This window comes from Tarenaya hassleriana, unplaced genomic scaffold (genome assembly GCF_000463585.1).
Source record: "Tarenaya hassleriana unplaced genomic scaffold, ASM46358v1 Cleome1, whole genome shotgun sequence".
NCBI classification, from domain to species: Eukaryota; Viridiplantae; Streptophyta; class Magnoliopsida; order Brassicales; family Cleomaceae; genus Tarenaya; species Tarenaya hassleriana.
The window spans coordinates 10,875,790-10,887,941 of NW_010960187.1; the positions used below are offsets into that span (position 1 = coordinate 10,875,790).

The following is a 12,152-nucleotide window of genomic DNA, read 5'->3' on the forward strand; positions in this document are numbered from 1 at the left end:
TATTAGATGGTATTATAAATGACAAAAACAAAAATATTTACCACATAAGTAACATATGAAATCATCCATATCTACCCTAAATACTATGATCGAACCATATATATTCTTTTTGAATACGCATACTTTTACATAACATAGATTTTTACAAAAATGATTTACTTTTTGACAGCAATCATAAAAAAAATCCAAAGATATATTTTATTATAGATTATGGTTACTGTCCCCTCCATGAACATGAATCTCTGTCTCCCTCATTGCCGCGACGTTCTTCGAGTCTTTGACCACTGGTCTCAAACACTTCTCTCTCTCTCTCTCTATATATATATATATATACACATACATCTCCTGTTGCTTTTGCCCTCACTCTCTGCCATTTTTTTTTTCTATCTACTTGTTCGGACCAAAAAAAAAAAAACTAACCTAAAGCTAAGCTTCTCGAACTCACAAACCCATTGTCTATTTTTAGCGACCTTCCTCCTCCCATTACCTTTCGCTCTCTCTCTCAGAGCTCGATCTCCATCAATGGCATCCGTCCTGTTTTCCTTCTGAGTCAACTCATCTCGAGTCTTAATAACTCGGGACTTCTTCCTTTTACCCGCTTCCTTTTTGCTCATTAATCTCCGAGTTCTTTTCCGTAAAATGGCGGAGACGACGACAGGGCTGGCGGAAGCCAAGGCGGTTCCGCCGGAGGCGGAGAAGAAGAAGGAACAGAGCTTACCTTTCTTCCAGCTTTTCTCATTCGCTGACAAATATGATCATCTATTGATGATCACTGGTTCTTTAGGAGCCGTTGTTCATGGCTCCTCCATGCCCGTCTTCTTCTTGCTCTTCGGTGAAATGGTCAACGGATTCGGCAAAAACCAGATGGATTTGCAGAAAATGACCAGCGAAGTCTCCAAAGTAATCAACTTTTTGATCCAAGATCTGCTCTGTTTATTACCATTACTGTCCAAAAATTGACTCATAGTTGTTGCCTGTCTGAAATTGCAGTATGCTCTGTATTTTGTCTACCTGGGTCTCGTGGTATGCTTCTCTTCATACGCAGGTCTGAAAATTTTCTATCCCCCCCTCTGAAAACTTCGCCTTTCTCTTCAGTCTATCACTCGGCATCTCTTTAACATTTATTATGCCTCATCCTTTAACTGTTGAATATTTGCCCCCCAGAAAATCTTGATTTTTTTGCTGGTGGTAATTTGAATTTTTTTAAAAAAAAAACAGAGATCGCATGCTGGATGTACACTGGAGAAAGACAAGTAGGTGCCCTGAGGAAGAGGTATCTTCAAGCTGTTCTGAAACAAGATGTCGGATTCTTCGACACTGATGCAAGAACCGGAGACATTGTCTTCAGTGTTTCCACAGACACTCTCCTTGTCCAAGACGCCATTAGCGAGAAGGTGCTAACTTTTTATTTATCCCTTCTTTTTTCAAACTTTCCTGTTTTGAAAATATTCTGACAGCCGTTCACAAAGTGTATCGCTGTCCGAAATCCGGACAAGACCGTCAAACATATCGATTTGGGGTTAATCGCGGGACCCATTTGGTCTTGATCGATCTTAATCACCAGAGCCCGCATTGCACGTTAGTGACCGCCGGTTAACGTGCGCCTCTTCAGGGGTAGACTCTTTGCTCTTTCCTCTGGGCGCACGTCAGCAGGCATGAACTAACCTGCGCTTGGGCCCCGCTAGGATTTAAACATTCTATGGTTGATCCGGGGTGTTCAATTAAGGTGTTATAAAATCTGGGTAGGTGAAAAGATTTACTTTTTTTTTTTAGGTTCGGATCATAACTTCTTTGTTTATCTCTCAGGTTGGCAATTTCATACACTACCTGTCAACATTTTTGGCGGGACTCGTGGTTGGTTTTGTGTCCGCATGGAGATTGGCTCTGTTGAGCGTTGCGGTGATACCCGGAATCGCTTTCGCCGGCGGTTTGTACGCTTATACACTCACCGGAATCACGTCCAAGAGCCGAGAGTCGTATGCCAACGCCGGTGTGATCGCCGAACAGGTAAATTGGCGTGAATCCTTTCGAATGATTTTGTTCGGTTCTTGCTTGAGTACCAAGTGTTCGATATAATGCCTGTTGTACGGTCTCGTGTTTCTCTTTGTACTTATGGTGAGCACTAGTTTGGTCGTGATTGTCCCCAAATGATGATGTTTTCCTAATCTTCTCACTGAATCCAAGATCAGAAAGTAATGATTGTTCATCGATTCATCTTTAATTCACTTATTTGGGCTATTTTTTTTTTCTGCAATATCGTTGCTTAAGATGAAAAAAGTAATCAATGTTCATGATGGGGGATTTTCTGGGTGTTAATGTTGTCTGAGTGATGTATACAGGCAATTGCTCAAGTTCGAACTGTCTACTCATATGTCGGGGAGAGCAAGGCCCTGAGTTCGTACTCCAATGCGATTCAATACACGCTTAAGCTCGGATATAAGGCTGGGATGGCGAAAGGCTTGGGTTTGGGATGTACATATGGAATTGCATGCATGTCATGGGCTCTGGTATTCTGGTATGCCGGCGTTTTCATCAGGAATGGACAGACTGATGGAGGGAAGGCATTCACTGCCATATTCTCTGCCATTGTCGGTGGAATGTAAGAACATACATACTGAATCCGTGATTGTTGAGATATTTCTGTTCTTGTGGATGAATTTGCTTTGGATATTTTTGTTATGTAGGAGCTTGGGACAATCGTTTTCGAATCTTGGGGCTTTTAGCAAAGGCAAGGTGGCTGGTTACAAGTTGATGGAGATAATCAACCAAAGACCCTCGATAATCCAAGACCCGTTTGGTGGAAAATGCTTGGATGAAGTTCATGGAAATATCGAATTCAAAGATGTAACCTTTAGCTATCCTTCACGGCCTGATGTTATCATCTTCAGGAATTTCTCTATTTTCTTCCCTGCTGGGAAGACTGTGGCTGTGGTCGGTGGCAGTGGCTCTGGCAAGAGTACTGTTGTATCCCTCATCGAAAGATTTTATGATCCAAACAATGGTAATTGATCGAGAATTTTTTTCTTATTCGAAACGGTATGTGTCATGCGATTGGTTTATAGTTCTCTCTTTTTTATTTTTCGGTGCAGGGCAAATATTTTTGGATGGCGTAGATATAAAGATCCTTCAATTGAAATTTTTGCGTGATCAGATCGGGCTTGTGAATCAAGAACCTGCACTCTTTGCTACCACTATATTCGAGAATATACTCTATGGAAAGCCTGATGCAACAATGGTTGAGGTTGAAGCTGCTGCTTCTGCTGCAAATGCCCATAGCTTCATTACCTTGCTTCCCAATGGCTACAACACTCAGGTATCAAATGTGAATGGCTTACTGATATTCGATATCTGTATAAGGAAATGTCAAAATTTTTTATAGGATTTTCCTTAAAAAAACAGGTTGGAGAACGAGGGGTTCAACTCTCCGGTGGTCAGAAGCAGAGAATAGCAATCGCTAGGGCAATGCTGAAAGACCCGAAGATTCTTCTTCTAGATGAAGCTACAAGTGCTCTTGACGCTGGCTCTGAAAGCATTGTTCAGGAAGCACTAGATAGACTCATGGTAGGGAGAACAACAGTTGTGGTTGCTCATCGACTTTGCACCATAAGGAATGTTGATTCTATTTCGGTTATACAACAAGGGCAAGTCGTTGAAACTGGATCTCATGAAAAACTCATTGCCAAAGCCGGAGCATATGCCTCTCTCATCAGATTTCAAGAAATGGTGGGAACCCGTGATTTCTCGAACCCGTCAACACGCCTCTCCCGCTCGACCCGGTTGAGCCATTCGCTCTCGACGAAATCTCTCAGCCTTAGATCAGGAAGTCTGAGAAACCTGAGCTATTCCTACAGCACTGGAGCTGATGGCCGGATTGAGATGATTTCTAATGCTGAGACTGAAAGAAAAGCTCGTGCACCTGATGGCTACTTCTTCCGGCTTCTCAAGCTAAATGGCCCGGAATGGCCTTACTCTATCGTTGGAGCTATCGGCTCTGTCCTTTCTGGCTTCATTGGCCCAACATTTGCTATTGTGATGAGCAACATGATCGAGGTTTTCTACTACAGAAACTATGCTTCGATGGAGAGAAAGACAAAGGAGTACGTTTTCGTTTACATCGGTACTGGTCTCTATGCGGTGGTTGCATATTTGATCCAACACTACTTCTTCAGCATAATGGGAGAAAACCTCACCACAAGGGTTAGAAGAATGATGCTATCAGGTTCAAGATCTTTCATTTTACAAGGATTTCCTGAAATCTTTATCCGGGTTACACTCTGTATCATCTCCATTGTTATACTCTGCATTTTTGCTTCAAGACTCGAAATACACATCAGAATCAGAATCTTGTTCCGTGTCTGATGATGCTTGTTTCTTGTTTTCGTTTCTAGCTATACTGAGGAACGAGGTGGGATGGTTCGACGAGGAGGAGCACAACTCGAGCCTTGTTGCTGCAAGATTGGCAACAGATGCGGCCGACGTGAAATCTGCAATGGCGGAGAGAATATCGGTGATTCTGCAGAACGTTACCTCACTTCTCACATCCTTCATTGTTGCATTCATTGTGGAATGGAGGGTGTCTCTTCTCATACTCGCTGCGTTCCCTTTTCTTGTTCTTGCCAACTTTGCTCAGGTAATGCATTTTACATTGAGCCCTGCCTACTGAAACTATTTTAAGTGATTATCAGATCTAGAACTATGAATATGAATTATTTGTCAATTTTAATAATTGTTTTCACTGATTATTTTTGAAAATAGTAAAGCTACGAGTATTTAAAAATCGGATTTTTATTTTCAGTTCTACCAGAGAGAAAAATCAAAACTTTCAACACATCTATGCGTCTCCACCTGCTTTCCTTCAGTCCAAGCGCATTAATTTTTTCATCAGTAGTCATAAAAGAATTGAACTTCGTTTCTGGAGTTGGTGTAAAGGTCAAGATCATGGGAACCCCCCCACCTATAAATGTGTAGAATATTTATGATATTGGTACTATAGGCCATAGATAACAGTGTTCAAGAAACTAGCTAAAGATTCCTCTTTTTCTTTCTTTGCTTTCACCATTGTGGTAAAGTTTCCCACTTTTTTATGCTTTCATATCTACTGAACAAATCTATTAACACCAACCATTTCCAGAATTTCGATAAGATTCCTCAGCCGTGATCTTTTATTTCCCACTTTACTATATTTGTTGAAAAAAAACCTCTACATGCACGTATATGTATGCATGTATGTCATATTCTCATATAGATGGGTCTCAAAGTTATGAGATTGAAAATTGTTGCTAGAAATAAAAACCTGCTTATAATTTGTTGAATATCATGTAGACTTAAGTGTACCTCAGAATACGTAGCTTAGAACACAAGCTGGGTGAAAAGGAACAAGATCTAAGAATAGGGACTGTAATATCTGGACAGGGTCTTGTAGAGTTGGAACTGTTTAGTTTCTAATATTGCCTGAACATTGAATTTGACGGCATTGTGCAGCAACTGTCTCTGAAAGGCTTTGCTGGAGACACGGCCAAGGTTCATGCAAAGACATCAATGATAGCCGGTGAGGGAGTCAGCAACATTAGGACGGTAGCTGCCTTCAATGCTCAGGACAGAATCCTTTCTCTGTTCTGTCACGAGCTTCGTGCCCCTCAGAGAAGAAGCCTGAGTCGCAGCCAAACCTCGGGTTTCCTCTTTGGCCTCTCCCAGCTTGCTCTCTATGGATCCGAGGCTCTTATCCTCTGGTATGGTGCCCACCTCGTGAGCAAAGGCGTCTCGACCTTCTCCAGAGTGATCAAGGTGTTTGTTGTTTTGGTCGTCACTGCAAATTCAGTAGCTGAAACTGTCAGTCTTGCTCCTGAAATCATCCGGGGTGGTGAAGCAGTAGGTTCGGTTTTCTCCATCTTGGACAGGCAAACCAGGATTGAACCGGATGATCCTTATGCTGACCCGGTTGAGACAATCCGTGGGGAAATCGAGTTCAGACATGTCGACTTTGCTTACCCGTCAAGGCCTGACGTGATGGTGTTCAAAGACTTTAACCTCAGAATCCGAGCCGGGCAAAGTCAGGCTCTCGTCGGGGCAAGCGGGTCGGGAAAAAGTTCCGTGATTTCACTGATCGAGCGTTTCTATGACCCTGTAGCCGGGAAAGTAATGATCGATGGGAAAGATATCCGGAGGATAAACCTCAGGTCCCTGAGGCTAAAGATTGGTCTTGTCCAACAAGAACCCGCCCTTTTTGCGGCAACCATCTTCCACAACATCGCGTATGGGAAAGACTCTGCAACAGAAGCCGAGGTCATTGAAGCAGCACGAGCAGCCAACGCTCATGGCTTCATCAGCGGATTACCTGATGGTTACAAGACTCCGGTGGGCGAAAGAGGAGTACAGTTGTCCGGTGGGCAGAAACAGAGGATCGCTATCGCAAGAGCCGTGCTGAAGAACCCTACGGTTCTGCTACTAGACGAGGCAACAAGTGCACTGGACGCAGAGTCAGAATGCGTGTTACAAGAGGCTATAGAGAGGCTCATGAGGGGTCGGACCACAGTGGTGGTGGCTCACCGGCTCTCGACCATTAGAGGGGTCCATAGGATCGGTGTGATCCAAGACGGCCGGATCGTGGAGCAAGGCAGCCACTCGGAGCTCATCACCCGACCCGAGGGAGAGTATTCGAGGCTTTTGCAGCTTCAAAACCATAGGATTTGAAGAATGTCTGGTTTTAACACGTGTAATTTTCTCTCCGGATTTCTCTGTGGGATTCTATCTACGATCGATGATATGATCGTATAAAATGGGTGTAGATATATTGAAAGCTTTAAGAGTAATGGGGATTCTCATGCTTTTTTGGCAGAAGAAGCTTGTGTGGTATGAGAGGAATGGTTGTCATTTTATAAATTTATATTTTAATCATTGGACTGACGAAATGGTACACAAGAATTATTTAATCATCTTTTTCTTTACCCCCTTTGGTTTGTACTTTACATGAAATAAAAATACGAATCTAAGTCAGCAACTTTGTAGCGTTTTTAATCTGACGGTTCTCCTTTGTTTTTTTTTTCCCTTTTTAAGCTGAAAGTACCAAAGCTTTTCTTCGGGCCAGCCAATTACAAAAATGATCTCTAAGGTCATTTTTATTTCATAGCATGACCCACTTCTTTAAAAAAAAAAAAAATCTCATTCCATGACCTTATTACTGTATCTTTTCAAAAATACATTTATTTATTTTTTATTTATATAATAATATTAAAATTAAAATTTTTTCATCCTTTCTCTCTCATCTCTATTCAAATTTCTCTTCTTCAACATAATATAGTGACTAATTTACTGTAAAAAACAAGCGTAATCTCCATAAACTTCATCCAATGAGTAAAAATCTAGATAATGTATAAGATTTCCTTCTGAAATCCGTTTTTTTATTTTGGATATTTGTGATTTTTTTTGTCAAACTGATCATACTCACCAAATTGGTCAGATCAATCATAAAACTAGTCATACGTAGTATGACCGGTCTGATCTTTCGTTACGATTGTTTGTTTTAAACTTGAAAAAATTGTTATATAAGATGATTATTACCATGTAAACACTTTTAAATTCATAAATTCATTGTTTTCGAAAAAATCTGACCGTATGACTGGTGTGACCGTATGAACAGTGTGACCATTTGACCGTTTGGACAGAAAAAATAAATGTCTAAATTAAGTTTAAACGATTCAAAAAATTATAGAGGGGTTATAAGAACACATTTTCATCGTTTTAGTGATATAATTCTATGTGCAAAAAAAAAATCTCTCAACATAAGTCATATCTACCCAATGTATTACACAAACATTACTAGTACTCTGTGACTTCTTTGAATTAAGTTATATTGTAAAAAAAAATTCAATTCTTTTTGCTAGGATCATTTTAAACTTGATATATAAGATGAATATCACTATGTTAACACTTTTAAATTCGCAAATTCATCAATTTTAAAAAAGTCTGACCGGTATGATCATATGACCAGTCTGACCGTTTGGACACGAAAAATAAAGGCCTAAATTACGTTTAAACGATTCAAAAAGTTGTATAGAGGTTATAAGAACACATTTTCTTGGTGATCTGATTCCATGTGTAAAAAAAAATCTCTCAACATAAATCATCTTCATCCAATGTATTCCACAAACACTACTAACACTTATGGTTACATTGAAAGGAGTTATATTGTCACAAAAAAAGAATGTTCAATCCCTTTTGCTACGATATTTTTAAACTTGAAAACCTTATCATACGAGATGATTATAAATATCTCAACACTTTTAAATTCATAAATTAATTATTTTTGAAAACGTCTGACCGATTACTGGTATGACCGTATGATCAGTCTGACCGGTATGACCGTATGATCAGTCTGACCGGTATGATCGTATGACCAAAATCTGATCGATATGACCGGTATGACATTTCAAGAGCCAAAATTTCTTTGAAGATTTTTATCGAACACTTTGCATGCATTTTCAAATTCTTCAACTTTGGAGTGTCGGATCTCACTATAGAAGAGAAATTTGACGAGTGTAAGCTTAAATGATATTGTTCCATCGAATGAATCGAACCGAAACCCTAATAAGCTACAATAATAACATGTTTGATGAACACTTTTAAGTTCGTAAATTCATTATTTTTGAAAAAGTTTGACCAGTCGAACCGATATAATCGTATGATCAATCTGACCAATATGATCGCTAATCTTTTCAAAGTTGTATGTCCACCAAGGAAACCCTTCACAAAAGTCTTTGTAGCATGTTGAATATCCTTAAAATCATTAATGAAAGGAGCTTGCAACAAGAAAATTAACTCTCATGATCAGTTTTGTTATAAAATTAACCTATATGAAACCACTCATACGGTCACACCCGAGGGGTCTGACCAATTTGACCAGATGAAACTAGTCTGACCATACGACCATTTCAGTGGTATGACCACTTCATGGGTCTGACCAGTTTGACCCAAAAATTAATCTCGACCAAAAACATGAAATTTGAAACCAGAAAGCAAAGACGAAGGGGGGACGATAGAGATGAAGAGTGTGACTAGATTATCGACGAGAGATATAGTAAAGTCGTACATGCAGATCTTCGAAAGCAGAAAACAAAGATGATGAAGACGCCATTATGCTGAATAAGATTTTGCAAGAAGAAAATGCAGAAGACGAAATTGCAGAGGGGGATTCGATTCAACAACAGAGAGGAAATGTAGAGCAGTTTCTGAGCTTAAAAATTTTCGAACAACTCACTTCCTTTTTTGGCTCCAACAGATGCTGTCACACGCCCTTATTCTTAAGGGTATAATAGTCTTTTCTGTTTTTTTAGTTTTTTTTTTCAAAACCCTAAATCTAAAAGGTTATACCCTGAAATCAAAAGTGATATTTAAGGTCATTTTTGAAATATTGCCTTTTTCTTTATATTGTTTTTTTCTCTGAAGTCCCCACATGACGGGTTATTACAAAATTTAATATTATTTAATACATATTAGAGAAAAATCTATTAGAAAACATAATAACAGATTTTGAGTGATTGTCTAGTTTATTTTATTGAAAATGATATGTTTCAGACGATTACAAATGAAGCTGTTATGAAAAAATTTCAAAAAATGAAGGATCGTATAATTCAATTGTAAGGGATAAACATTTTTTTGTGATGATATTTTTTTATTTTATTTTTATATTTTATATATAATTTATGAGTCTGGTCCCCGGTAAAAATTTTTTTTGGGTTCGCCACTGTATATATATATATATGTATATTATACTTATATGTTCTAATCAAATACTATCATTAATAAATGTGATATGATGGCATATTTTCTTGGTTTTTCATCACATACATAAAAGAGGTTTTACTAATGCTTTCAAAGGACCATCAAGTTTAGGGTTTAGAGACACTAATAGACAAAACCAACACACGAAATAAATTTAACTTAACAGAGCAACAAAAGGTTGCAGAAAAGCTGGAATTTTTATTTATGAATTTGATGGAAAGTGTTGATGTAATTATAATCATAACAAGATTCTAAGATGCTTTTGAATATAAAACAACATTGGCATCGTCCCCTTACGTCTCTGTCTAATCAGGTGATGTGGAATTATGAAATTCAAACATATTTTTTACCAGAAATTTCGATATGGGATTCTAGTTTTCAATAAAATTCGATTTTTTTTCGAAGTCGAGATTTGTGTTCTACACAATATTCTCAAGATGAAATTGTCCTTTTATTAACTGATTACGGTTTATGATAATCGTCTCCAAGATATAACGATTTACGATTCTACAAAAAAACCATTTGCTTAAAAGAATTCAACAAATTACGAAAGTTCAGAACTCTTTAGAATTTTTTTTCGGAATAGAAGAAAGTGTTTAGAAAAAATGGGATGATGAATACGATCCTATGAGCGCCATATTTATAATATTTAGGAGTTGTTACAAAAACGTGTGAAGAAAGAGGTCTACTCTTTCATCCAACGGTTCTATTGAAATCGTTTCAAAAGGAAACGTTTCATCAGTAACACATTAGTTCAGAGCTCAATTGTCCCACATCAGCATGCAATTTTCGAGTATCTGAAGCATGTTGGACCAAAAATCACGATGTTTAGATATGATTTTGATCTGACACATGGACACGAAATATGAATCAACAAATTAGGTATTGTTGACATGTGTTATTTCCGTCGATATGGGAAGTACAACCCCTTTATTATTGAGAACGTGATTCATTCTCTTATGTCATGTTTATGTAATGCGTATGTAAGCGATTACGTTATATTTATGTAATGCTTATGTAAGCGATTGCATCATAATGATGTAATGCTTATGTAAGGAGTTGTAGAAGTTTGAATTTGTGTGTGTATTAGGTGTGATTGAAGAAAATAAGGGTATGGTAGGTGTGATTGATAGATGAGGTGTGTGGTTGTGATGAGAGTAGTAGGTTTGGAATTTTAGTATAAATAGGGGATGTTGTATGGAGTTTTTCATATCAAGCTTTCCTAAGCATTTCTGTCTAAACACTTTTCTCTCTTTTCTCTCTTTGGTTCCTTAACAAAGTTCTAAGCATAAGTGCTACAAATCTTCAATACTTTCTCGTTTTTCTTTCTTTGCACTATGCACTAAAGAAGAGAAGATAAGAAGCTTGTCAAAGATAATATAATACAAGCTTCGTAACATGGTATCAGAGCCAACTACGGTTCAAGGGACGACGCTGCACTAATCCAAGCACAAGGAAGAGCACTATATCGAAGCACAAGACGCACCACGAAGCACAACTTGCACGAAGAGCACTATGGCAGTAAACATCCAAAACATTCAACCCGTTGCTATTTTCGATGGCCAAAATTATGAGTTATGGGCCACGAGGATGAAGACGACGTTGATACTGAGAGAGTTATGGGACATTGTCGAAAAAGGCGTTCCAACACAACCATCGGAGACTGCAGAAACTCCGATGAAAAATCAAGAGGCGGATCTCACAAGGTGGAGGGAGATCAAGATGAAGGACATGACGGCCCTCCAAATTCTACAAATTCCATCACGGATTCCGTCTTCCGGAAGGTGATAACGGCCACGACATCAAAGGAGGTGTGGACCAAACTGCAAGAAGCATATCAAGGTAACGAAGGAGCCATACTTGTTTGCTTACAATCTTTACATACTCAATTCGAAAATTTGAGAATGAAAGATGGAGAAAGAATAAGAGCATATACAGATAGAGTGATGGATATCGCAAATCAGATGGAACAATTGGGAGAAGGAAAGAAAAATTTTGAAATCATAAGGAAGATCCTAACAACGATGTCAAAGTCATCTGCAACTTTGGCAGCGTTGATGGAGGAGACGAAAGATTTAAGAAACATAAGTGTCACGGATTTGGTTGGATCTTTGATCGAACATGAATCAAAGTTTCTACCGGATGAAGAAGAAAAATCAGAAAGAGCTTTTCCAGCTCGATCAAAGAATCACAAAGGAGGTAACAAAGGTCTCTGGAGGTCTATTCCGAAAGGAAAGAAATGGTGTGGTTATTGTAAGAAAGATAATCACGCCGAGGAGGAGTGTTACTTCAAAAACAAGAAGGGAAAACAAGACTAACAAGTAAGGAGATCGAAGGAATGCTACACATGCGGAAAGCCAGGACATTTGGCTCGA

At 38.7% G+C, this 12,152-nt stretch overlaps 1 protein-coding gene across 1 annotated transcript; it reads left to right on the forward strand.

The window, feature by feature from the left end:
* Positions 1 to 285: 285 nt before the first annotated feature.
* Positions 286 to 6,894, forward strand: LOC104823199 (ABC transporter B family member 19-like). The gene is made up of 10 exons (XM_010554648.2): positions 286 to 900; positions 991 to 1,045; positions 1,219 to 1,394; positions 1,807 to 2,007; positions 2,340 to 2,599; positions 2,685 to 3,001; positions 3,090 to 3,313; positions 3,400 to 4,219; positions 4,389 to 4,630; positions 5,482 to 6,894. Exons 1-10 carry the CDS (start codon positions 640 to 642, stop codon positions 6,688 to 6,690), a joined length of 3,765 nt encoding a protein of 1,254 aa, XP_010552950.1. The 5' UTR covers positions 286 to 639; the 3' UTR covers positions 6,691 to 6,894.
* The last annotated feature ends 5,258 nt before the right edge of the window (positions 6,895 to 12,152 follow it).

Bases quoted from the DNA above. Each gene is read 5' to 3' on its own strand.
- LOC104823199 (XM_010554648.2), top strand. From the start codon at position 640: ATGGCGGAGACGACGACAGGGCTGGCGGAAGCCAAGGCGGTTCCGCCG. The intron at 2,600-2,684 runs GTAAGAACATAC...TTTGTTATGTAG, and splicing joins TCTGCCATTGTCGGTGGAAT to GAGCTTGGGACAATCGTTTT. The intron at 3,002-3,089 runs GTAATTGATCGA...TTTTCGGTGCAG, and splicing joins ATTTTATGATCCAAACAATG to GGCAAATATTTTTGGATGGC.